The 27,310-nt window shown below is 41.2% G+C and overlaps 1 protein-coding gene across 1 annotated transcript in view; it reads right to left on the reverse strand.

Annotated features, from left to right (window-relative positions):
• The window catches only part of RAD54L2 (RAD54 like 2), a 110,309-nt gene that overhangs the window by 61,651 nt on the left and 21,348 nt on the right, over positions 1–27,310 (reverse strand). The window contains exon 3 of the mRNA XM_080806991.1: positions 8,977–9,169. Within this exon, the coding sequence (XP_080663117.1) occupies positions 8,977–9,115 (139 nt within the window). The 5' untranslated portion in view covers positions 9,116–9,169. The remainder of the gene's footprint in view (positions 1–8,976; positions 9,170–27,310) is intronic.

Here is a 27,310-nt window from a genome sequence, read left to right on the forward strand (position 1 = left end):
CCTGCCCCAATACATGCATAGCCTCCCCCATTACCAATATCGCCCAGCAAAGTGGTCCATCTGTTATACATAGTGGATGAGCCTACATTGCCACATCATTATTACCCAAAACCTATAGTTTACATTAAGGTTCACTCTTGGTGTTATTACGCTTTATGGGTTTGGACAAATACGTAATGACATGTATCCACCATTAAAGTATCATAGAGAGTAGTTTCACTGCCCTAGAAATCCTCTGTGCTTTACCAACTCATCACCACCCCCCTCCTCTCTAAACCCCTGACAACCACTGACCTTTTTACTTTTATTATTTATTTATTCATTTTTAAGAGAGAAAAAGAGAAAAGAGAAAGAGAGAGAGAGAGTGAGTACAAGCAGGGGGAGTAGCAGGCAGAGGGAAAAGCAGGCTCCCCGCTGAGCAGGGAGCCTCATGTGGGACTCAATCCCATGACCCCGGGATCATGACCTGAGCCAAAGGCAGACGCCCAACCAACTGAGCCACCCAGACTCCCCTATTTTTTATTTTTTTTTTTAAATAAAAACTTAGGGGGCGCCTGGGTGGCTCAGTGGGTTAAGCCTCTGCCTTTGGCTCGGGTCATGATCTCAGGGTCCTGGGATTGAGCCCCGCATCAGGCTCTCTGCTTAGCAGAGAGCCTGCTTTCCCTTCTCTCTCTGCCGGCCTCTCTGCCTACTTGTGATCGCTCTCACCGTCAAATAAATGAATAAAATCTTTAAAAATAAATAAATAATATAAACAAAAACTTAGAAAAGTAAAAATAAGTGAAATGCCATGGCATTACAAAGCCACTATAATTATGAAGACTTTTAAATGGCACATGCAAAAAGGGATACACAGGGGCGCCTGGGTGGCTCAGTGGGTTAAGCCGCTGCCTTCGGCTCAGGTCATGATCTCAGGGTCCTGGGATCGAGTCCCATATCGGGCTCTCTGCTCAGCAGGAAGCCTGCTTCCCTCCCTCTCTCTCTTTGCCTGCCTCTCTGCTTACTTGTGATCTCTCTCTGTCAAATAAATAAAATAAATCTTTAAAAAAAAAAAAAAAAAAAAAAGGGATACACAATAGGATTCTAGTTTTGTAAAAATACACATTTGCATAGCAAAAGACTGGGAAAACTATAACAAAGTATCTTGCTATCACTGGCTGATGGAATTACATGTGATTTTCGTGTCCTTTATAATATCGTGTATTTCCAAATTTATTTAATAAGCACATGTTACCCACAATCACAAAGTTATTAAACAGTAAAGTCAACAAGCCATTTGGCATTATAGATTTTGAAATATTATTCAAATTCCAAACACACTCTCCAAAGAAGGATTTAGATCTAGGACATTACACAATGTTTCATAAAGTTTCTTTAAAACTATTCTTAGAAAATAAATCTAGGCTCAAAGTAAGGATGTCTGATGTGACAGAGATGCCATAATAAATGGTGAAAACTATAACTCCATAACTTATACTGCCTTGTGAAGGCCCATAGGGGTCCCATATGAGGGAGAGAACATTGGGTAGGATTCCCATTAGACTGCTGAACTCACTCCTCCCAGGTACAATTCTTTATGAAACAAAACCACCCATTCTGACTTAGTACAAATTTCTAGAAGCTCCCCACACTTCTTTGACTTGCAGCTGCTCAGACAGCATGACTTTTCCTGCAGACTGCTACTATTTACTGATTATGTCCAGAACTCACAGTGAGAATCTGAAAGTGCAACAGTTAGAACTCAAACAAATAAACCCAGGATTCCAGGTATATTTCAAACTGCCACCACTGCCCCTACATGCTCAGGCCCCTGCCTATCTCACCCCAGAACACTCTGGCCTTTACTCTCTATGCTCCAGCCACCATGGCCTCTACATTCCTGATTCTTAAACAAGCAAATTTGTTCCCACACCAGGGCTTTGCCCTGGCCCTCTGCCTAGAACACTTTACCTGATTCTTTACATTGTAAGCAAAGAGGACAAATAGAATGGGGTCAGAGAAAAAGCAAAAAACAAACTCCCTGCAGAAGAGTCTGAGATCTAGGGGTTGAGACGGAGATCAGCTTTCCCTACCCAGTGGTCCAACGTGAAGGAGGTCAGCCTAAGGCCAAAGTTGACATCCAGGAGGTTAGCTTTCTGTCAACAAGATAGCATGAAGCAGGTTCCAGAAGGAACATATCTAGTTTCAATTCCAGTATCTCGGTATCCTGATTTGTCATGTAAAATAGACAAAAATAAAATAAACAAAAAAGCAGCCTTCACCTTCTAAAAAGATGTACCCATCAAGGCAGTCTGTGCCCAGATCTTGACTAACTTAAACCAGGACTTCTCAAACTTTTCTACTGAGGAGTTCTAAATGCCCGAAGAAAATGTTCTTATCCCTTTGGGACTCTCAGGGTACCATTCAAAATGCACTCAAACTGGGGCACCTGTGTGGCTCAGTTGGTTAAGCATCTGCCTTCAGCTCAGGTCATGATCCCAGGGTCCTATGATTGAGCCCTGAACTGGGTTCCCTGCTCCACAGGGGCCTATTTCTCCCTCTCCCTCTGCCTGCCGCTCCCCCTGCCTGTGCTCTTACTCTCTCTCTGTGTCAAATAAATAAATAAAATTTTTAAAAAACAAAAACAAAAGCACTCAAACGCTAAAATTTATATGAAAAAATCCCATTTTACCTTAAAAATGCGTATGAATTGTGGTTTCTATGCCTAATTTTCATTACAAAAGTATTTTTAATTCCTTACCAATTAAAGTACGAAAGTCTCAACCCCTACCACTCCCCCAATCTCCTGATAAAATTGGCACTCTAACAAGGTTTGTCATGTTCATCCTGAAGCTCCATAAACTCCCAATATGCCTACTGCAACCTGGAGAAGCAAGTTTGGAAATAAAACCCTCTGGCAAGCAATCATTCTTAGAATAATCAGTAAGTTCTTTAAGCCTGCAGTTTCTGGGTAGGGCTTGGTCTTTTCTCCAGTAAAATCCCTTTAGAAAAACCCTACTCTTGTCTTAGCTTAACAAGGCTATTCATAACATGGGCCAAACAGCTTGGATGAGTAGAATGCTCTCAGAAGAAAAGAGTGGTGGTGGCCGCAGAACCCTGATGGAGAACCAGGCTAAGACCAAAAAAACCCGCACAAGTAATGAAGTAAAAATACCATACCGTAGGAAAGAATGGGGCATCTAGATTTTCCTTGCAAATATTTCACAAGAATAAAGGTAACCTACAAGAAGTACAAGTGGTAGTAGAAGGGGAATCATATTATTAACTAAGATTCATCATACACCTGCAGAATGAGCGAAATCAGGAATTGGATCCATTACTTCAGATGAATGTTAATAAGAAACACATTACATTCTTGTTTAAAAAAATTTTTAATTTTAATCATGTCCTCTGCCCGTGCAAGCTATAAGGGCATATTTAGGCCCAGGTTTCTTGCTACTTTTCTCTCCTGTCTCCTTGCTGCAGGGGTATAAGAAGCTACCTTGGGGAAACAGATGTTAAGATTTTTGCCATGTATATAGACAGGAAAACCCTTGGAAATATCTCTTGATCTAAACTTTATCACTTATGTTTGCTAAAGCCATGAAAGGAAGAATCCACTATAGGATTAGAGCGCAGTAATAATGAGAAAAACAAAAGTGCCAACAAAACACCAAGGCAAAGGAAAATCTCTTTACAAAGCCAAGTACACAGAGGACTCTGACATGAACCAGCCATGCCACACTTTCACATTCACTGAACCACATTAAATGGCAACTGGAAACAAACTTTTTTTTTGGTAAGAGCTAGATTATTGTAGGAGTTCTCTTCATCTAAATATTCCAAAATACCTTATCTGGGGCAAGATATTGGAACTGAAGCTGAGCTAGAAGAAAATACTGGGCCAGAAAAACCACTTTTGCATAAGGAAAGCCAATTCCAGGGGCACCAGGTTTTTTTATTTGTTTTTAAAGATTTTATTTATTTATTAGAGAGACAGAGCATGCACAAGCACAGGGGACATGGGGCAGAGGGAGAGGTAGAAGCAGACTCCCCGCTGAGCAGGGACCCCCCCCCCAACACACCCCCAAAGCGGGGTTCAACCCCAGGACTCCGGAATCATGACTTGATCTAAAGGCAGATGCTTAACCGACTGAGCCACCCTGGCACCACAGGCACCAGGTTTTGAACTTCTGCCTCTGATAATGACAGGCCCCAAAGGTGCTAACACCTAACTTCTCCCACCATTCCAAGAGAATAGAAAAATCCAACACATGCATTAGGAGAAAAGAAAAACAGGGAAATGAAAAAGCAATCCAGGGGCGCCTGGGTGGTTCAGATGGTTAAGTGTCTTCCTTCGGCTCAGGTCAAGATCCCAGGGTTCAGGGATCGAGCCCCTCATAGAGCTCCCTGCTCAGCAGAGAGCCTGCTTCGCCCTCTCCCTCTGCTTGTGCTCTCTCGCTCTCTTCTGTCAAATAAATAAAATCTTAAAAAAAAAATCCAAAATGTCTTATAACACGCCAAGAGCCCCCCAGTATGTTAGAAATGGAAAGCACTGTCTTCTCCCCACCTTTTTAAAGACCAAATCATGGTGCTCCCCAAGAGCCAAAGCCTCCATGCTGTCAGACTACTATCCCACAAGTCAACATTCAAAGGTCAGTATCAAGGGGGAGACAATGCCCCATATAATGCAGCAAAGCTAAAAATACCTCTAACTCCCCCATCCACTTCCTATCTACCCCATTCTTCCGCCTTTGCAAAGATTTCATCATCCTCCCAGACTTTACCTATTCCGTCTTCAACCTGTCCCACATACGCAATAAGTCACCAAGTCCTATAAATTTTACTGCAACAAACCTGACCACTTACTCCTCCTATGCAGGTCAACTGATCCCAACAGTTCAAAAATCTCATTAATCCTTCCCATACAGTTTTACCACAGACCGAATTGGTCTTCACTACCTACAGGCCATCTCTTCTGTACACTGCTAAATAACATTCTTAAAAATCAAAGGTTTAATGAATGCTCCTTGGTAAAAACTTCCATCAATTCCGTGCTGCCTTTAAAACAAATTCTAAACTCCCCCCTAAACCGATTCCAGGCTATCATTCCAGTCTCACTCTGGTCATTCCCCTAATGTGTCCAGTTCTATAGCAAGTAAGATAGGTCAACATTCTCTAGCATATGTCATACCTGCCTTTCTACTATGCCTTTACTCATACTATTACTTCTAACTGTCCTCTCATCTCTGGTCAATAGTATTAATCAATTTCTTCCTTCACAGCACAAACTAAGAGAGAAAGCAACCCATTATAGGCAAGGGAATGATATGAATCTATGGTCTCACAAACAGCATGGGTTTGAAAAAGGAGTACCACTTTGGAAACCAAAGGCCCAGCTTTGCCACTTTCTTGCAAAGTCATACTGAGTGGGTCACTTGCCTTTCTAAGCCTCAATTTCCTTATCTCTAAAGTGTATCTGCCCTACCTAACACCTAGGATTATCAAGATAACTAAGATAAACTGTGTCAAATGCTTGTGAGGGGATGAACTAAAGCAGTACTTAGAGGGAAATTAATAGTTTTAACTGTTTTTATTAGGGGAACAAATGTAAGCACATTCTTTTTTTTAAAAGATTTATTTATTTATCTGAGACAGAGAGAAAGAGAGGGAGCACGAGTGAGAGGGGCAGAGGGAGAGGCAGAGAATCTCAAGCAGACTCCCTGCTGAGCACAGAGCCTGATGTGGAGTTCAATATTATGACCCTAAGATCATGACCTGAGCCAAAACCAAGAGTTAGTTGTCTGTTAGCGCCACCCAGGCGCCCTGGTAAGCATATTCTTTTTTTTTTTTTTTTAAAGATTTTATTTATTTATTTGACAGAGAGAGATCACAAGTAGGCAGAGAGGCAGGCAGAGAGAGAGGAGGAGGCAGGCTCCCTGCTGAGTAGAGAGCCCGACGCCGGGCTCAATCCCAGGACCCTGGGATCACCACCCGAGCCGAAGGCAGAGGCTTTAACCCACTGAGCCACCCAGGCGCCCCCTGGTAAGCACATTCTTAAGACGTTTGGAAGTAATGGGCGACTGGGTGCCTCAGTGGGTAAAGCCTTTGCCTTCGGCTCAGCTCATGATCTCAGGGTCCTGCGATGAAGCCCCACATCAGGCTCTCTGCTCAGCAGGGAGCCTGCTTCCCCCTCTCTCTCTGCCTGCCTCTCTGCCTACTTGTGATCGCTGTCAAATAAATAAATAAAATCTTAAAAAAAAAGAAAAGAAAAAGAAGTTTGGCAGTACTGCTAAACAAACCCAAAAGAAGTAGGAGGAAGAATATTATAAAGCAGAAATTATAAAGAAAACAAACACAAATAGAGGGAATCATCAAAGAAAGTTCTTTGAAAAGGTGAGTATGATAGTTCAGATGTTTGTGTAAATGATGAGGAAGCACTACAAAAGTGAGTTATTGTCATCCAGTAGAGATGAAACTTCAAATAAGAAGAGCTGAAGTAACAGTTGCCTTTCTGAAAGGGTTTCTCAACTTAGCACTACTGATATTTGGGGACAATAACTGTGTGTAGGACAGAATTGTCCTATGCAATGTAGGATGTTTAGCAGCACCCCAGGTCTCTGCCCACGAGATGCCAGCAGCATTCTTACCTCACCTTATGGAAGTCATGACAGTCAAAACTGTTTTCAGACACTGTAAATTGTTCCCTGGGAGGCAAAATCATCCTACATTGAGAACCACTGCTCTAAGACAACAAAAGGCCACATCACACCATACCAGTTAAGACTATTCATAGCTATTCCTAAGTTTAGAATAGCTGGCTGCTCTACCCATTAAGACTGTGGGATGACCAGCAAGCCAAGGCAGGAAGGGCAAGACTGAAGAAATGGGCAGGTCTCAGATGGTTCAGCAAAATTGCAGAGTGTGCAAAATAAGAGAACTAGGAAAACTATAAGCTCTAAAACAGCAGCAGAGCTGCCACAAGCAACAGAAGCATCACTTCTATTTGGGAGTGCTTGGGTGAGTAGAGCTCTAACACTACTGTGAAACATCAAAAGGATCCTTGATCAAAATCCAAGAAGTAATGTACCCTAGTAGAGCAAGAGAAGAAGAGAGCACCTACAGAACATTTTTTTCTAACACTCTGAACTTCGTAAGTAATAAAAATAACTCATTTCAAATTTTTAAAAATTTTTTCATCTGAGAATGGTATAAATATTCTATTTTAAAAACTCCGTTACAGGGGCATCTGGGTGAAGTGTCTGCCTTTGGCTCAGGACATGATCCCAGTGTCCTGGGATGGAGCCCCACATTGGCCTCCCTGCTCAGTGGGGAGCCTGCTTGTCCGTCTCCCCACCACCCTACTCATGCTTTCTCTTGCTATCTCTCTCTCAAATAAATAACAAAATCTAAAAAAACAAAAACAAAACAAAAAAACACTCCAGTTGCATAGCTACACTATTCTGAGACAAATCACAATTCTCACCACTTTTAAATGAATAATAGTAAAGTCCAGAGAAGCATATGCTTTTCTTTTAATAATTAAGAACCTAACAAGGAAGGCAGAATTCCAAAAAGCTAAGAGGGAAGACAATGTGTATATATCCATCATACCCACCAGCAGCATTCTAAATCCAATCTAAACCTGACAAGAGTTCTAGGGGGTATGTGAAAATATATTTCTGAGAACCCAAATGATAAAAAGCAAAAACCGATGCAGATACCTGGGGACTCTAATGCCATCTTAAGAACCATGAGAGCCAAGCAAGGCAGTCTGGTGGTGTACCCTTCCAGCACTATCTTCCATTACTTCTACTTATTCTACTTTATAGAAAGGAACTGCAGAACCAATTGGGGAGACTCCAACTGAATAAACAAGCAGTGGACAGCAAACAATATCAAGAAAAAAATAAAATAAAATGGTAATTTCCCTGCCAGAGGTGGGGGAAGAAGAAATGGGACAGAGACTCCTACATAGTATAAATGAGGGAAAACTGATCCCTGAACCATATGACATCTGGTAGGATGAATGAGAACTGAAGATAGTACTTCAGCAAAGAAAGAGGATCCATGTTCGTCCTTCTTGAATCTGGAGAAAAGCAGTAGCACATTTTCCTAGGCTCCTTCAGATGCAAGCAGAGATAACCTAGTATAATGTTCTGTCCTACCAAGGTGGTTTGTTATAAACAGAGAAAAACTTTATTCCTCAGTCAACAGGAAGCTTACAAACAACTAAATCCTATGCCATGAAAGCCTGGAATTAACTGAGAAGCCCTGTATGTGGCCAGATGACCTGACATTAGCCTGAAGACGAAAAGAAAAAGTCAGTGCCACTGCAGTTAAGCTGTGGGCAAAGGAAGGGGTGAGCCAAACAGGAATCCAGAGGGGGGCCTACCAGCTATAGAGGTGCAGTTCTCTCTCATCAGGAACAATTTACAGTCACTGGAAGTGGCTAGGAGGCAGAGCAGCACCACAGGAGATGCAATAAGCATTCTGGAGTTGTGAGCCTATCATCTGAAAATCTCTCCCCACATAATTCCCTCATGTCCATATAAGCAGAACCGTAAATATAATTTCAGGAAACTCACAGCTACCCTCATGCCTACCTGTGGTCACCTGATGAATTCATCACCCCAGACCGCAAAGTCTCTCCACAAGGACTCTGCCATTGACTCCTCCATGACGTGGGCAAGAATTCTCTACTCTCAAATCTGCAAATCTGAATCTGCACATCTGTCAAAGACGAGTTAAATGCTAAAGGTTCATCCAGCACTAAATGCTAAAGGTTCATCCAGCACTAAAGTGAGGTCTACACAGAGGGACAACAAGCCATTTCTTGAGAAATAGCATATGAGTTCACTGTTGCTGTGTTCCCAGTCTCTGCCTTCTCACAACAGACAACCTAAGAAATGCAACTGGAAACACCATGCTCTCCCAGCAAAAAACCCGAGAAAAGAAAAAATAAGGCAACCTATGTCACTCGCTAGAGCCACTCACCATCCAGTAGATCTTCCGCGTCATCCCTGCCGTGCTCCTCCACTGCCACTTCCTCCTCCTCCTCCTCCTCTTCCGCATCCTCCAGCTCCACGTCCGGGTCCAGGTCTGGATCGCTCCCTGAGGCGGATTCGTCTGACATGGCTCCCAGAGGTCCTCAGTGGGCATTACCGACTCATGATCCACTGCAGGGGTCCTGGAAGGAGGACAAGAGGCATCAGGATCACCAAGCACTTCAATAAGGAACACGAATCTTTCAAAGAGAAAATGCCAAGGATGAATGCCCTGAAGGGGCAAACTAACCATACGCAAATTTCAACCTTCCTCACAAGTGCACTGACCCTGATACACGTTTTGGTGACTCTCTGCCCAGCTCAAGCTTCTCTTCGCTGCGTGGACAAGAAAACGTCTTAAAGTGACCAAACAAACACACTCTATGCATCAGAACTCCCACTTGTTCATTCCTTCAATTTTCTTTGTATCTCTATATATGCATACACATACACATTAAGGATATACAGTCACAGACACTACCAATAGGCTTTGGGAACAGAACAGGAAACACAACAAATCATGCTGGGGAGTTGGCACAGCCAGAAGGAGACTGGGGGAGTTCTCACTGAGCAGAGGCCAGAGGCCAGAGGGCAGAGGGAGCCACACAGACATCCGGAGGGCAAGTGTTCCAGGCATAGTGAGCAGCATGGGCAGAGCCCTGGAATGAGAATAACTAGGAGAGCCCAAGGAAGAGGGAGTGGGTCCTGCCTGGAGCTGCCTCCAAGCACCATCTGGAAGACAGTATACTTTCCAATCACCTGAATGCAAGGCTTCCAGCAGGCACCACACTGCCACTCCTCCCAAGTATGTGGGGAGCCTCACACTCCCCAAGACTCAGAATGTTCCTGTGTCCTTCTCTGTTCTCAAGCTCTGCTCTACCTCTTAGCCCAATTTCAGCTCCATTTCTTCCAAGAAGTCTCAGTCAACTGCCCCAGTGTTCTGGGTTCATACTTCCTCTTCTGAACTCCAGTAGCAGCCACGCTTGACCATGCTGACCTTCACTGAAGCCTTCACATGAGCTACCTGGCAAAGTGCTTTGCCTCCTGTGGTTTCTCACTTCCAGACCAGACAGTAAATCCCCAAGGGCAGGGAATTAGGTGGGAACTATATATACCGTGGACCTGGAAGCATGTCCTATTCAGATCATTCACTCATTCACATTCACTCCCTCATTTGTCAACTTCCTCTATTATGTCTAATATATGCCAGGTACTGCGTTTGTCTGTCTGTCTGTCTGTCTCTTTCTCTCTTGCCTGCTCTACTTTACTATTAGCTATAAAGGTAATTTCTTCTTGACGGAGAAAAAAGATAAAGAGAAAGCTAGACAGACGGCTTTGTGATAAAGCAAGCATTAGCAAAATGTTAACATAAAGATTCACTGACCAATTCTTTCAATTTTCTATATTCAAATTTTTCATAATAAAATGTGGGAAAGGAACACAAAATAAATAATCTTTTCTAAGACAAACTGCTACAGACAACCACATCCACAATCAGGTTATCCTAAAATTCCTCCCATCTCCCAAAATAAAAACCAAAACACAAGTCTCTAATTATTCAACACAAAAACTATTCCAGAACTGAAATCTCTTATTAAGGTCCAGACACAATTTGAAGTAGAACTTTCATGTTCTCCTAAAAAGAAACAGAAACAAAATGAAGTAACTGAATCCTTTAGTTCTGGAAAAACTAGAATTTAAGACTGTCTATTTAACAACCATAGGAATTATGAGTACGTGTCCCGATGGGTCATGTACTTAGCCTCTCAAGGCAATGAAAGCAAAAAACAGCTATAAAATGATTTAGTAATAAAATTTAAATTTTTGCATTAATAATGCACTTCCAAAACACCTACAAAGGGTGTTAAGGCACAGGGAAGAAAAGTGTTCCACAAATACAAATTAATATAACTAATGCTGAACTATCATTCACTGAGTGACAAAGCAGATTCCAAATTTCTGAGGGAATAACAATCCTATGTCTTTAGGTTCATTAGGTTTTAGAAAGGAAGCAATAAATCAATTAGATGTCATCAGCTTTGGAAGTGAAATTTATTCTGAATATGAGTATGATGATAATTCAACAGCAGCTACTCTGTGTGGAAATCAATATCTGTAATCAGCATAACCCCTCTGGTTCATCCTAGACTGCTTGAGATAAGTGTTTTGCTTACAGTGTGTTTGGCTGATTATGGAGCGGCTTTTAGAGGACAATTTTTAATTAGCAAGTAAATCTGAATGCCTGTCATTTTAAAGAAGAAATTGTGTGGTAGTGGAAGAATGACAATCACTTAGAGATAAACAGTAACAATGAGAAGCCTCCTGTAAACCCTCAGTTAATGAACACCTTCAAAACAACCTCAGCCCCAAGCTCCTGACAGATAGAAGCAAACATCAATGGGGCGCCTGGGTGGCTCAGTGGGTTAAAGCCTCTGCCTTCGGCTCAGGTCATGATCCCAGGGTCCTGTGATGGAGCCCCGCATCGGGCTCTCTGCTCAGCGGGGAGCCTGCTTCCCTTCCTCTCTCTCTACCTGCCTCTCTGCCTACTTGTGATCTCTGTCAAATAAATGAATAAAATGTTAAAAAAAAAAAAAAGACACAAACATCAATTAAACATCGACAACCACACATATTATTAGACTATGAGACATTGGTCGAGGCCCCTACTCAAAAAACATTTTAAAAAAAACTTTAAGGGACGCCTGGGTGGCTCAGTTGGTTGAGCAGCTGCCTTCGGCTCAGGTCATGATCCCGGCGTCCTGGGATCGAGTCCCACATCGGGCTCCTTGCTCTGCGGGGAGCCTGCTTCTCCCTCTGCCTCTGCCTACCACTCTGTCTGCCTGTGCTCGCTTGCTCTCTCTAACAAATAAATAAATTTTTAAAAAAATTTAAAAAATTAAAATAGTACCCAGGTGATCAGATGCCCCAAACAGAGAATAAACCGAAAAGTGACAGATTTAAGTCCCACCAAATTTAGTTATTCTCTTTCCCTACCCTTCATGAGCCACTAAATTTCATTACAGGGATGACACAATGAATTCTTTTCTCTACTCTTCAGAATCATACCAACTAGGTAAAGGGCAGGTTTTGCTGTTACTGATCTCCTTCAAAAAAGCAACAAAAGGAAACTGGCAGGGGAAAAGCTGATCTTAGCAGGCAGCAGTGCAGTCAATTACATTTTGTCTGTATGGGGCTCCACCCACACATACAAACACTTTCAAGTGGGCACAGCCTTTCAAACACAGGGAAGGTAGCCCTGACTGGAGAAATTAGCTCTCAGAACTAACTGTAAGGCAGACATGAGGAAAAAAGTTGTTAAGGAAAAAATGCATCTCCCTCATTTGCTCCCCAACCCATGTGAAACTGTCTCAATCTCCAAGGAAGAGGAGCTGTAGGAGAGATTATGGGTGTGCTGTGCCTTAATAAGGATGGGTATTCCTACAAAGCAAATTCTGGGAATCAAATTCTATTTTAATGAAAGTGGAGAACTAGCTATTTAAAGAAGCTCTAAAAAGAACCACTCTGAAAAGTAAATATTCAATCCCTAAGTAATAAGTTAATGTCTACAGTTTAATATATTGGGTTTCCTAACAGAGGCTATAATTATGAAGAAACCCACAGCCAATCCCACTCCAGTCCTTTACAGCAATCTTGAGAGTGAAGCAAAAGTTTCCTCTGCCCTGCTAAGTTCAAAAACATCGACACCTGTCTATAGAGTAGTGCCTGGCCAAGAATCAGTGAAATTAATCATGTGGGCACAGCCCTAAGACACACCCCTGGGGAGCAGAATACACAAAACAGAAAAACACAAAGACACACAGGTACTAGCAAAGCCTTCGTTCACAAAGCAGACAATGCTTGGAGAGTCCTCAATGAAATCATAAAACTGTGGCACACACTTCCTCACCACGGCATAGCAGCCCATGCAATTTCAGAGATGTCTTTCTGTTCCTTGGCAGCATCCTGATGCTATGTTTGATATTAAAAAAAAAATAATTCCAGGGGCACCTGGGTGGCTCAGTGGGTTAAAGCCTCTGCCTTCGGCTCAGGTCATGATCCCAGGGTCCTGGGATCGAGCCCCACATCAGGCTCTCTGCTCGGCAGGGAGCCTGCTTCTTCCTCTCTCTGCCTGCCTGTCTACTTAAGATCTCTGTCAAGTAAATAAATAAATAAAATCTTTAAAAAATAAAATAAAATAATAATTCCAGACTGACATGTCCTTATTAATTTTGGTGACCTTGAGTTGTATTAAATTTCCCCAAATTATCTCAAAGCAATTCCACAGCGAGTGCCATGCACACTTCCTTTTCCATTAAGAGTATAAATAAAATGGGGCGCCTGGGTGGCTCAGTGGGTTAAAGCCTCTGCCTTCGGCTCAGGTCATGATCCGAGGATCCTGGGATCAAGCCCCGCATTGGACTCTTTGCTCAGCGGAGAGCCTGCTCCCATCCCCCCCATCTCTGTCTCTGCCTGCCTCTCTGCCTACTTGTGATCCCTGTCTGTCAAGTAAATGAATAAAATCTTTAAAAAAAAAAAAAGAGTATAAATAAAACCAAGCATTTATGCTAATTTACAGGGGGAGGAGCTTTAAGAGCATGAAAACATTCAGACTAAAAACTTTAGGCAACACTTCTTCAAAGAACGGCACTAGTCAAGCAATTTATATAATTCAAAGACTTAAGAACAAAACAGGAGTTCAGTCCATTTCTAGCACTCAAAGGGTACTTTGGATTCTTCCAGCCTGCTGAGAGATCCACTATGGATCTCTGAAGTTATTTCAAAACACCTTTCCTGGGCAAGACAAAAACCTGATGCATACACGTAGCCCAAATGCCTTTTGATTACCCTTCGGTTACTTAAAAACACATTTAACACACACAAAGCAGCCATAGAGCTAGAAAATGACACAGCTCAAGATATTTTATTCGGAAATCTAAGGAGACTTCTGGCAATATGGAGCTTAATTAAGACAAAATAAGGAAGAGAAGGTGAACAAAACATTCAGGACTCCAAGGAGCAGGGCCACAAGAGACAACTCTCTCTAAACGGCAATGTAGTGGAGCTCGGTTCAGGGACTCAGCACCAAGCACAACAGAGGCACTGGAGCCATGTTTACAGAATCCATCAAGAAACCTAAATTCTAGCCACAGCTCTATGGGAAACTGTCTGCATGACCTTGGTCAAATCAGTTCTCACTCAGCTTCCATTACCCCTCTTAGATGAGGCCAAGAGAGAGACAGACCAGAATTCATCTTCAAGATCCCTTCCAGATTCTATGACAGCAGTTCCCAAAGAGTGGTCCAGCGACCCCTGGGATCCTCAAGAAGGGTCAAGGGAACCACAAAGTCAAAATCATGCATGGGTTAAAGAGCCATTCAAAGTGCAAGATAGACTAATGAATTTTAATATAACAGAATACAAAAAGTTCCTTGATATAGTTTCAAATTCCATATTACAATTAACCTTGAAGAAACTACCACTTGTCAGAGTTTTGGTTACAGTATCAAAGAATACCCACACAATTATCTGAAAAGGCTGCTAAAACACTCCTCCCTTTTCCAACTACATTCTTCCTCTACTTTAACAACACAGTTAAGTCAACAGAACAATAAGTCACAACATGCAGAAGCAGATTTGAGAATCTGTCTCTATTCAATCAGACATTTTCAAATTTTCAAATGTGTAAAACAATTCTACTCTTCTAATTTTTTCATTTTGGAAAATATAGTCATTTTTCACTAAAAATTATGTTAATACATTATGAGTTTATTATATTTTAAAGAAATTGATATTTTTACATTTCTAATACAGTGACTATTGATCATTATAACCCATATAAACAAAAGCTTTTGGGGATCTTCAATAATTTTTAAAGTGTAAAAGGATTTAAGACCAAAAAGCTGGAGATCTATTGTCTTAGAGTCCCTATTTTTAGGCATCATAAAGAAAAACCAGTATTTAAAAAGAATGTAAAAAACAGGACCACATTACATAAACATAAAATATTTAATTTAATGCTGTATTCAAATAAAAAGTACAAGCTTAATCTATTAATGATATACACAGGTTATTTTACAAATTAATTAACCATCAAGGCCAAACTTTCTCAGTGACTGAAATTAATATTACATTTGCAAAGTCAAATTTTTACTTTTATTACTGAATCTCTGCTATTCACATGCCCTGTAAAATGGCCAAGGACTGAGGTTCCCTGTGTTTGCCCCCAAAGCTCCCCGACTTGGGTCTATCACTCAAGAGATCACTGAGCAGCATATCCCTGCAGGGTCAGTCCCAGGCATTTTGGTAAGTAGGAATAAAACTCCAGAGGGCCACTGCTGAGGGAAGTAAATTAAAGACTCACTTCATTCTCCATGGAGTCAGCTGGAAAAAAGGGGGGAGTGAGGGTGACAGACAACTGAGTGCGGAAGATAGAAGCTAAAGCAGGGGTGTGCTCTGGCTGTGAGAAGGCTAGCTGTGAGAAGGCTGTGACACAGCCACTACTGCCCAGAGGGACCTGGGCTCTGCAAAATTCTCTTCCTCTCTCTCAATTGACACACATGTGTGCGTGAGCCACATGAACATTTTAAACTATCAGTATAACGTGAGGGTGATTAAAAAAAGAAGAAGAAGAAAGTAAGGTCTCAGGATCTCTGAATCTGAGGATGAAGCAAGAGCAAAAGCAACTTTGGCTAAATATGTTAACCATTCAACTTGTGAGCCCTGTATCTCTTTCCACCCAGCTCTCAATTCTTAAAGTAGAGATAAGAGAGGTAAGGGTCTACAAGGCAGGAACATGTTTGGCCTACTTTTCCTGGGTTTCCTGAAGCCCAAGCCAGCCCTAAGTCCAGATCAGCCTAAGAGCAGCTTGGGTTTATCTACTAGATGGTTAAGAAGAGGCTCAGAGAGAAGTCAAACCGTGGCTGGTGTCTCATCCCTCCAATTTCCACTACAACTACCCCACACCCCTCTCATCAGTCTCTTCCCAAAGCCCAAGCCCTCTGATGCCCCTCCTTTCTCCTAGGAGTTCTATCACTGAGCCATGGAGCTCATGCTGGATGCCTACAAACCCAGACAAACACAAGCTGAGCAGAGAGGGGATGGTTTGTTCTTCACAGCCCTGCAAACATTCACACAACCTTTAGTGAAGACTTCTCTGTATCTAGTCAACCTATCCACTAGACACAATCCTGAAAAGTTCTGTGCCAGTAGCATTTTGACAAATCAAAGCTTTTATTTTTAAAGATTTTATTTGTTTTTGAGAAAGAGGGAGAGTGAAAGGGAGCAGCAGACTCCCCACTGAGCAGGAGCCTGATGTGAGGCTCTGAGATCATGACCTGAGCCAAAGGCAGATGCTTAACCAACCGAGCAACCCTGGCATCCTAGCTTTTAAAAATAAGACTATAACAGAAACTCTAAATAAATCCTTCTACAATATAAATAATAACCACAATTTTCTGAGTTGATATTGATCACTTTAGATTCTCAAATGCCATTCATTTTAAAATAGCTATAACTATACAGTATACAGATTGCATGCTATCGTATTTCCTAGATTGGCATCAACTACAAATAAAAGTCTTAATGGATGACTACTATTTTGTGACATATACTCATATTTTCAAAACAGTCTACAGGAAAAATTTAACATACTAACATCATTACATTTACATGGTTATTCAAGTTTTTCTCTTTGGCTTTGCCAAGTGACTTGGGCATGCTGTGTGGTTAGCTCCTTAAAGACATAAGTAAACTCTTCTTACTGTCTTTCTTCTTTTTTTTTTTTAGTAGGCTTCACACTCAACACAGACCTCAAACTCACAACCCTGAGATCAAGAGTTGCATGCTCGGGGCACCTGGGTAGCTCAGTGGGTTAAGCCTCTGCCTTCGGCTCAGGTCATGATCCCTGGGATCGAGCCCCATATCGGGCTCTCTGCTCGCTCGGCGGGAAGCCTGCTTCTCTCTCTCCCACTCCCCCTGCTTGTATTCCCTCTCTCGCTCTGTCTCTCTCTGTCAAATAAATAAAAATCTTAAAAAAAAAAAAAGTTGCATGCTCTACCAACTAAGCCAGCCAGGTGCATGGACATAGGTAAACTCTTCTGGCTCTAAAATAAATGGTAATGCTAGTCAGGTACACACCCCTATGGTAACTGTGATACAAAACAAAAATGTATTTAGTCTTTTCCCTGGTTCCTGGCAGAGCTCCCCAAACCCTTAGAATTTTCTGAGTGAAGGACTATCTTTTGTTGTTTACACTGAGCCTCCTTTTGATCACACTTAAATTTGTGGCAATGAAGCCACTTAGGGTGGAGCCCCCAGATAGCCTCAGGACATCCTGGGTGGCTCAGTCGATTAAACCTCTGACTATTGATTTCGGCTCAGGTTATGAGCTCAGGGTACTGAGACCAAGCCCGGCGTCAGGCTCCCCGTGCAGAGGGGAGCCTGCTTCCCCTCTCTCCCTCTGCCTCTTACCCCACTCTGTGCATGTATGTGCTTGCTCTCTCTCTCTATCTAAATAAATAAATCTTTAAAAAATACTGTCTTTAGGAAATACACAATGAAGTATTTAGTGGTAAAAATATATAAAAAACCTTCTAAAAGACATTTTAACAAGAGAATAAAATCATCTATTCCTAGTTCTCCGAAGATTTAAACACTTAACAAGTACAAAATATTTCCAAGTACAGATTTGAAAGATTACCTAGCTGAATATTCTCTATAATTAATTAGTAACAAATTAGTATGAAACTTCCTTTAAGACACAAAAATGTAGGGTTAAAAGGGCTAATTAAGCCTCCCAGCACCCCTATGTGAAAACAGGATGTCCTCTAGGTAGGAGATAGGCCTCTCTCCCTCTTCCCCTGAGCCCAGCAGGAACTGGAATCATCTCTGAGGCAAGTCTCACCTGGGTTCCCTCTGGAAGGCTCTAGGTCTAGTCAATGTCATAAAAAAACAGCACCCCACAGGCAGGTAGAAATTGGACTCACCATCTCACCCTCCCTTTTTGTGTAGATGTGGCCCAGTTCTGAAGTCTTCTAAGGAGACTTACATAATCTATCTAGATTACATGTTTCACTGTTACTTACGGCCAAGGTTATTCAACCTGTGCCCAGTGCTTAAGGTTCCTACACACACACACAAACACACACACACACACACACACACGCATACACGCGCATGTGCACACATAAGCATGTGCACACGCACTTCATCATTACAGAAAGAAGTAGCTTAAGATTCATACCACTATACCACTTAGTTAAGTACACTTGCGCTACATCTCTCTCTGGTCTAACGTTGGACATGAATATTGATGAAAACAATGACATCTGAAAATCAGCAAAAGTAAGTGGGAAAAAGAGTGTGACTTAACCTAAAGCAATATACTGAAGTAGAAAAAAACTGCTTCTTTCAAACTCATACTTGTATATCTTCTTTGGGGAAAAGCATATGAAGTCTGGACAAAACTCAGGCTATAGATTTTGCTAGTAAGAAGAAAACCTACAGGAAAACCTCATCTCTGTAAACAGAAAATAATGGACGTTGACCCTTAGGAAGAAGAGCTATCTCTCAAAGACTGAAACATGGCTTGTGTGGATGCACACACCAAACAAGTTATCTCTCATCACTCTTCAGATAAAGATGCTTATTCCGTGGAGGCAAGGCCATAATTCCATTACACCATACAGGCGGTACAGAGACCAAAATAATTCACACAAGAATCTTAGGGCCACAATACTCTCTTGGTAGAAGGGACAAAGGGCACACACTGAGATGAACAAAAAGTCTGAGGAAGTAATTTAAAGAAAAAAGTAGCTGATAGCTATTCTGTACAAAGAATGGTCAAAGGAAAAGACAGAAAGGTTAGTGATTAATGAGTCCAAATTATTATGGTCCAATATTATGATACAATAAAGACACTATGCCAGGCACTGTGGGAGTGATACAAATACATGCCTCAAAGAATGATACAGAGCAAGAAGCCATAAGACTACCTGACTCCAAAAGAGAAAGAATCAATAATAATGTCATTTTGGGACACCAAAGAAGTCTGCAGCATTTGAGTAAATAACAAATACCAAGTCAAATCTAATCATAATTTAAAATGAATACAAAACAATACAAAAATGAAAAATGACATTTTTGTCCCACCAAGAAATTTACAATGCATTATTTCCCTTACTTACACTAAACATTTGCCCTAAATACATTCACAGTCTCTTACTTGATCTCTGGTGAACTAGATACACATTCACCCTAGTGCATTTAAGGGTGGAGTCAAAGCCTGCATGGCTTCTCTCTAACCAGAGTGAGGCTGCCCTGGAATTAAACTGCAAGCCTCTGCCACATCAGCATTCACAATGCCAACCTACAAGAGCTGGCAACCACTATCCAAGAATAATCTAGTTGAGAGTGAAGAATAAAAGTGGAACACCTAGAGACAACTGCCCAAATCTCAAGGACAGAGATTCCACACCTACGTTCAGGGAAGATTAAGGAAGTTCCAATCTTCTGATCATTTGGTCAACAAGTAGTTATTACTTATTCTTATAGCTTGTTCTCAAGAGGGCATTGCCCTGGCACCATGGCCAAAATAAAAATGCACAAAAAAAGAAAGGAAGTAAGTGAGAGAAAAAGGACATGATGAGGAGCTAATCCCTCCTCCTGCCCAGCAAAGCATGCAAGAATGAGTGCAACTCACTGTTACATCACAGTAAAGCTGAACGAAAGACCTAGCTAAGTCAATGGCGGCATTGGCAGAAATGCAGGGCTAGAGGCTGCCATTCAGCCAAGTTAATCGAGAAACTACTTGAACTACTACCACCACAGGTAGTTCCAGAATCTCCTAATCAATTCTCCCATTCACTAAAGATAAAAAAGCAGTGGCTTCCATAGGAAGTAATTCTGACAAGTGGGCCTCTTCACATTCCAAATGTCCCATTTTAAAATAGTGCTACTCTTAATGAAATTGTTATCATTATTTTTGCACTAGTTTGGCTATGACATACTAGGCAGGCCTCTACATATATGTATATACATTTTTTTAAAAAGATCTATATTTATTTGAGAGCGTGCACACAAGAGAGTGTGCACATGCATGTGCGAGCTTGGGGAGGGGCAGAGAGAGAGAGGGAGAGAATCTCAAGCAGACTTCCAGCTGAGCCTGGAAGCAAGACAGGGCTGGATCTCATGACCCTGAGATCATGACCTGAGCAGAAGTCAAGAGTCAGAAGTTTAACTGGCTGAGCCACCTAGGTGCCCTTATGTATATTTTGGACTTGATACTAGTATTATACAAATTGCAGTTTAATCTTTATAATAAAGTATTGAAATTATAAGAATAATGACATATTTTGAGCTTGGACAGACTTCTAAAAACTGCCACTAACATAAAAGTATGGAAAGAACTTGTGCCAAATGTCCTTAGTGTTGTGGTTATCTTGATCAAGAACTACGAAATTTCACGATTAGTAAAAACCAAGATTTAGTGTGCTATTTTTTTTTTATTTTATTTATTTATTTATTTGACAGAGAGAGATCACAAGTAGGCAGAGAGGCAGGCAGAGAGAGAGAGAGGGAAGCAGGCTTCCTGCTGAGCAGAGAGCCCGATGTGGGACTCGATCCCAGGACCCTGAGATCATGACCTGAGCCGAAGGCAGTGGCTTAACCCACTGAGCCACTCAGGCACCCCTTAGTGTGCTATTTTATAGCATCCCTACTGATTACACTTTTGCCCCCAAACCTATAAAATTATTTGCAAAAGAAATTATTAACTGAGAGTAAGTAACTGAATACCGGGTATACAAAAGTCATGAAGGTAGGCAGGACCAGAAGGTGATGCCAGGTTAACAGTTTCTAGAGCTTTCCAGTAGAAACCAACAAGGCAGCACCACGATGACCAAGGTCCATCTAACAATTTGGACAAGGGCTCCCTGCTTGGCACCTTGGCAGACAGGAGATCTTGCAAATTCTCCCACTACAAAACATCTAGAAATATGAATAAAATTATATATAACACATATCTTATTTTAAATGCACAGCTGTTTTCACCAAAAAAAAAAAAAAAAAAAGCAACAGAATAGACCAAAGGCCAAGAATGAAAGGCAAACTGAAAATATAGATAAATATTCTTGAAAGCTGACACTATGTCAATCCCAGAAGAAAAGAGTGCCGGATCCTATGGGCGGGTGGAGGTCAGATTAAGAAACAATGCCTTGTGGTTCAAAGAAGCTAAAAAGGAAAGACTACAACCTCTACATAAAGACTGGAACTTAGGGCACCTGGGTGGCTCAGTGGGTTAAAGCCTCTGCCTTCGGCTCAGGTCATGATCTCAGGGTCCTGGGATTGAGCCCTATATCGGGCTCTCTGCTCAGCGGGGAGCCTGCTTCCTCCTCTCTCTCTGCCTGCCTCTCTGCCTACTTGTGATCTCTGTCTGTAAATAAATAAATAAAATCTTAAAAAAAAAAAAAAGACAGGAACTTAAAGAGTTATACTCTCAGTAAAAAGTGGTGTAGAAAAAAATCTAACCACCAATACACAGGACAACATAAAAGCTATGTCAACCTGGTTTGGAGGAGGGGAAAAGTATCCACTCTACATGGTCCAAGAAATTAATCAAAACTAAAGTGGTCCAGGGGTGCCTGGGTGGCTCAGTCAGTTAGGCATCCAACTCTTGATCTCATCTCAGGTCTTGACCTCAGGGGCATGAGTTCAAGCCCCTCATTGGGCTCCACACTGTGCACAGAGCCTACTCTAAAAAAGTGGGGGATGGGGGAGGCACCTGGGTGGCACAGTCAGTTAAGCATCCAACTCTTGGTTTCAGCTCAGGTGGTGATCTCAGGGTTGTAAGATCGAGCCCTGCTCTGCTGAGTGCAGACCCTGCTTGGGATTCTCTCTCTTCCTTCAGCCCCTCCCCACCCCCAAATAAATAAATAAATAAATCTTTTTTAAAAAAAGAAAATAAACCAAAGTGGTCCCAGGCAAGTGATATACACCAGTAACCTAGAAGTAAATGTAAAACATCTCTAGGACATACCTCTACCTGGGCCACGTAAGACTCACAGGTAAGCCTTATTGAAGATGAACTCACAATCCTAAAGTACAAACACATGAGCAACTAACCAAACAAAAGCAAGAGTCAACAGGGTAAGACTAAAACTAGTTTACTAATAAAAACTTCTGATAATAAAACTACCAGATTGAAGGAGATAAACTATATACTATCTGAAAAGAGGCAGAAAAAACTTTCATAAAATTTAAAACCCATTCATGATGACAAAAGCAAACAAACTCTTCACAAACCAGATGAAACTTCTTTTGTTGGATAAAAAGAATCTACCAAAAGCCACAACACATTTAGTATGGCTAGGAGCATACACTACAAACTCAGGTACGAGATATGGTTGCATGCTACCAGTATTTTATCAACATCAAGTTGTCAGAGATTCTTTCTTTCTTTTTTTTTTTTTTTTAAGATTTATTTATTTACTTTAGAGTGAGAATGAATGAGCTCAAGCAGGGGAAGGGGCAGAGGGAGAGAACATCCAAGCAGACTCACACTGAGTACAGAGCCTGACACAGGGCTCAATCCCTCCACCCACGAGATCAGGACACTCAACCAACTGAGCCACCTAAGAGTCCCCAAGTTGTTAGAGCTTCCAACAAATAGACAAGACACACACATACACAAAGCATAAAGATCAGATCAAAGAAAGAAAATTGTCAACAATAGAGCATCCTATTTATTCTACATAGAAAATCTATAGTTAAACTACTATTAGAAATGCAGGATTGCTTAGTAAGGCAGTTAGATGAAAGAACAATATAGGAAAATCTACCATCTTTTTTAAGATTTTACTTTTATTTATTTGAGAGAGGGGCATGCGTGAGCAGGGGGATAGGGAGAAGGACAAGCAGACTCCATACTAAGGAGGGAGCCCAACACAGGGCTCTATTCCAGGGCTCCAGGATCATGACCTGAGACAAAGGTATGCGCTTAAGCAACTGAGCCACCCAGGCGCCCCAAATCTAATTTCTATATGCATTCAACACCCACTTAGACAGAAAGTATAATTTTAAAAATACTACTTATAATAGCAACAATAACCATGTTATCTGGCAATAAATCTAGGGAAACATATCCAAAACTTTTGCGGTAAAAAGTGTAACAATCTCACTTAAACCTAAATAATCAGAAAGATGTGATATGTTCCAAGATGAAGACTCATATGTCAATTTTCCCTATGAACTCAATGCATTTCTAATCAAAATCCCAAGGCACAAAGTGCATAAACTATAAAGGGAAAGATCAATACATTTTACTACATCAAAAATGAAAACGTCTGCACAAGAAAATATCATAAACAAAGCAAAGATAATCCATAGTCTGGGGGATATGTGCAGGCAGAGAACTTGTGGAAGGATTAGCATCCCCAATACATGAGGAACTCTTAAAAACCAGCAAGAAGATAAAGAATAAGACTAGGTAACTCTTAGAAGAGAAAACTCAAATGATCAAAAGACATTTCACACACATTAGATAAAGTTTTTGCCACAGTCTGACAGTACAAAGTGCAGGAGAGGCTACTAACTAAGGGCCTTACAGACAACTGGTGGGAGTATAAATTGATACTTTAAATAATTGGAAATATCTAGCAAGATTAAAGATACCAGCCCTATGATTCATAAATTTTGCTCCTAGGAAAATTCTAGAACAGGTATACAAGTAAATTTTGAAACTATGTTGTATCATTGTAAGGATGGATGGGGGGAAAAAAAAGCTATCTAAATACTCATTAATAAGAAAATGCACAAATCAGGGCACCTGGGTGGCTCAGTCAGTTAGGCGTCTGCCTTCAGCCCAGGTCATGATCCCAGGGTCCTGGGATCGAGCCCCACATCAGGCTCCCTGCTCAGTGGGGAGCCTGATTCTCCCTCTCCTACTCCCCCTGCTTGTGCTCATTCTCTCTCTGTCAAATAATAAAGTCTTTCAAAAAAAAAAAAGAAAATGCACAAATATATTATAGCCCTCTCATCCAACTGAATATTATACAACTTGAAATAAATGAACTAGAATATAACATAAATCCCTATGGATAAACTTCAATGACATAATATTAAGTGAAAAAGTTACAGAAAGATAAATACAAGATAATAACCACTTATATAAAGTGTTAAAATATACAAAACAACACTCAATGTTGTAAGGAAACATATTCAGTAAAAGAAGGAAAACATGCATGGAAATAACATGTAATTCACAAGAGTGTTACTGCTAGGGTAAGAAAGTAAATGGGACTAAGAAGTTAAATATCTTCACTCTGGTTTGTTTTTTTAAGTATGAATATCTGAAGCAGGATTATGATATATCGAAATATGTTAAAGCTGGAGGGTCATAAGCATTTTTGTTATACTATTCTGAATACTCTTCTGTATGTTTGAAATAAACAAAATAAACAATAACCAACAACCACCCAAAATAATAAATAAAAGTTCTGACAAGCAGCAACCCCTAAAAGTAATTTTTCTGGCATTAAAAATTAGTTTTAAAAAAAATCATTTCCAGGGACTTCCGGGTGGCTTAGTTAGTTGAGCATCTGATTCTTGGTTTTGGCTTAAGTCATGATCTCAGAGCCGTGGGATCGAGCCCCAAGTTGAGCTCCATGCTCAGCATGGAGTCTGCTTCTAACTCTCCCTCCGTTCCTCCCCTCTCCCCTGTTCTTTCTCTCTAATATAAACAATAAAAATAAAATCTTTAAAAAAAAAATCAGTTCCAGCTCTTATAAAAGGAGGTTCATCACATCATTCCAGTTGGTGACCCAACCCTAAATCACCTTTATCAATTACTAAGGACACACGCTTGTGGCAATGATCTGCTGAGCTTCCACAGGCATGCTATGTTTCACAAACTGTATCACTTATTAAAATTCTCACATTAATTCGAACTGGATTAATATGTAATGATTTTTTTAAGTAATAAGATCAACATTTGATGGACATAAACACACTGAAGGAAGAACATACTTGCCAATTAAACAGTACAGCAGGCCTGGGGCGCCTGGATGGCTCAGTGGGTTGAAACAGCACAGCAGGCCCTGCTCTGCCTGTGCTAGATGGTGTCAGGTTTGGGGGGGGGGGAGTAACTACTCTTGGGGAAGGACAGTCACCTGTCAAGATACTACCTCAAAACCTCCTCTCCTTAAAAAGAAGACAACTGGTGCCCAGGGGTACTGGTGTTAAGCAACTCCACAGACAAAAGGCCTTAATCTCAATTAGAAAAGAATCAGAAGGACGGAGGAATTCAGTACTTATACATGTTCCTGAAGCTCAATCCTGGCAACTTACGTTGTCTTCCCAGAGCATCTGAGACTGACAATTAGACTGAGTAGCATACAAGGAGTGAAAAGGCCGCTCTGTTCTCACCTCTAGACACTGCCTTAGGGGTTCCATACCTTCCACTATCATCAACAAAATGGGAAGAAATAAAGCGTCTCTCATTTAGATTTGTACAAAGGCATCAAACACATGATCCTCAAATGAAAAATGGTTTCTTAACAGCATCCTATTATAAATATATAAATAACAGGCACTACAGGCTCCTGCAAAGCTGTAACTGCCCCATTTTAACTCTTTCCCCTATTATAGTATCACATCTGGACTTTCTTCAATAGGCTGTCTCTGGTTTAGACAAGAAACCAATATCCATGCTGTACTGAGCATGGATATTAATTACCCTCTTCTTTAGAGGGTTAAAGGAAAGGAAGACTCTGTGTTTATTTGTAAGTTTATTTATTTATTTCAGAGGGGGAGAGAGAGAGCCCGCGCATGTGTGCACACAAGAAGAGGGGGTGGGCAGCAGAGAATCAGACTTCCTGCTGAGCAGGGAGCCAGATGCAGGACTCCATCCCGGGACACAGGGATCATAACCCTAAGCCGAACAGACACTTAACCAACTGAGCCACCCAAGTGCCCCTTCATTTATTTTTATTTTAAGTAGGTTCCATGCCCAATGTGAGGCCTGAACTCAAGACCCTGAGATCAAAAAATAAAATGCTCATGCTCTACCGACTGAGCCAGCCAGGGACCCAGGAAAGGAAAACTCCAAGAGCACCTCTTATACCACATATCTAGGCCATTTCTAACTCCTTGCTCTGTTTACATTTGGTTAGGCACCCTAGATAACAAATCTCAAATCTTCAGTAACATCTATGGAGGACTCCAAGTCTACCGTAATCTGCTAACTGTGGCCCACAGTAGGCATTTGTTTTCCTGTACAAGGCAGAAACAAATTCCTTCATTGCTTTGGAAAAGATACCCCTGGCCTGTAAATTTTCTGGGTCCTTACCAAGCCCTGGAAGCAGCTTCAAACACTTCAAAAGACCTATCTATACAATGCATTAACACCAGGATAAAGACTCTAGAGCCAGCTGACTCGAAATACTGAAAAACACATCAATAGATGAATCAATTATTTAATTTTGCTTTCCAAAAGATATCTCCTCTAGGCTGCCTCTAAACTTGACAGCAAGTACAGTGATCCTCCCCTTATCTGCACATGGTCTTCCTTTTGACATATCATCAGGTCAGTAGTAGCCTAACAATAGGTCACAATGCCTACATCATTCACCTCACTGCATCTCATCACACGGGCATTTTATCATCTCACATCATCACACAATACAGTAAGACATTTTGAGAGAAAGAGACCACATTCACATAATTTTTATTACAGTACACTGTTATAATTGTTCCATCATTTTTATTGTTAATCTCTTACTGTGCCTAATTTATAAATTTTAACTTCATCATACATATGTAAGTGTAAGAAAAACACAGTACATATAGGGTTTGGTACTATCTGCAGCTTCAGGCATCCACTGGGGCTCTTGGAACATACATCCCACAGGTAAAGAGGGGCTACCATAATCAATTTTTAAGGAAGATTTGAAAATAACCACAGCATATTTAGGGAACTGAGAGGAACATGAGTGAAAGGAAAGGGATTATGATCTATAGAGGACAAGCGATACTCTACCACCTAGTAACTAATCCTCCCACACCTGAGCCTTTTCCAGTGCCAGGGAAAGTCAATACTTTCATTATCTGAAGACTTAATCAGTTAAAACTCACCAAATGTATTACCACATGCTTATACATAGAAAAGAGTTAAAAAGGAATAACCCCTTCTCAGCAAAATGATAAAGTGAATACATGCTACTACTACATTCTAACTGCTGGCCCTTGCGGTTTTTGATAAACACATGAGCCAGGGCGGGGTGGTGCGGTGA

This window comes from Martes martes (assembly GCF_963455335.1).
Source record: "Martes martes genome assembly, chromosome: 1".
Classification (NCBI taxonomy): Eukaryota; Metazoa; Chordata; class Mammalia; order Carnivora; family Mustelidae; genus Martes; species Martes martes.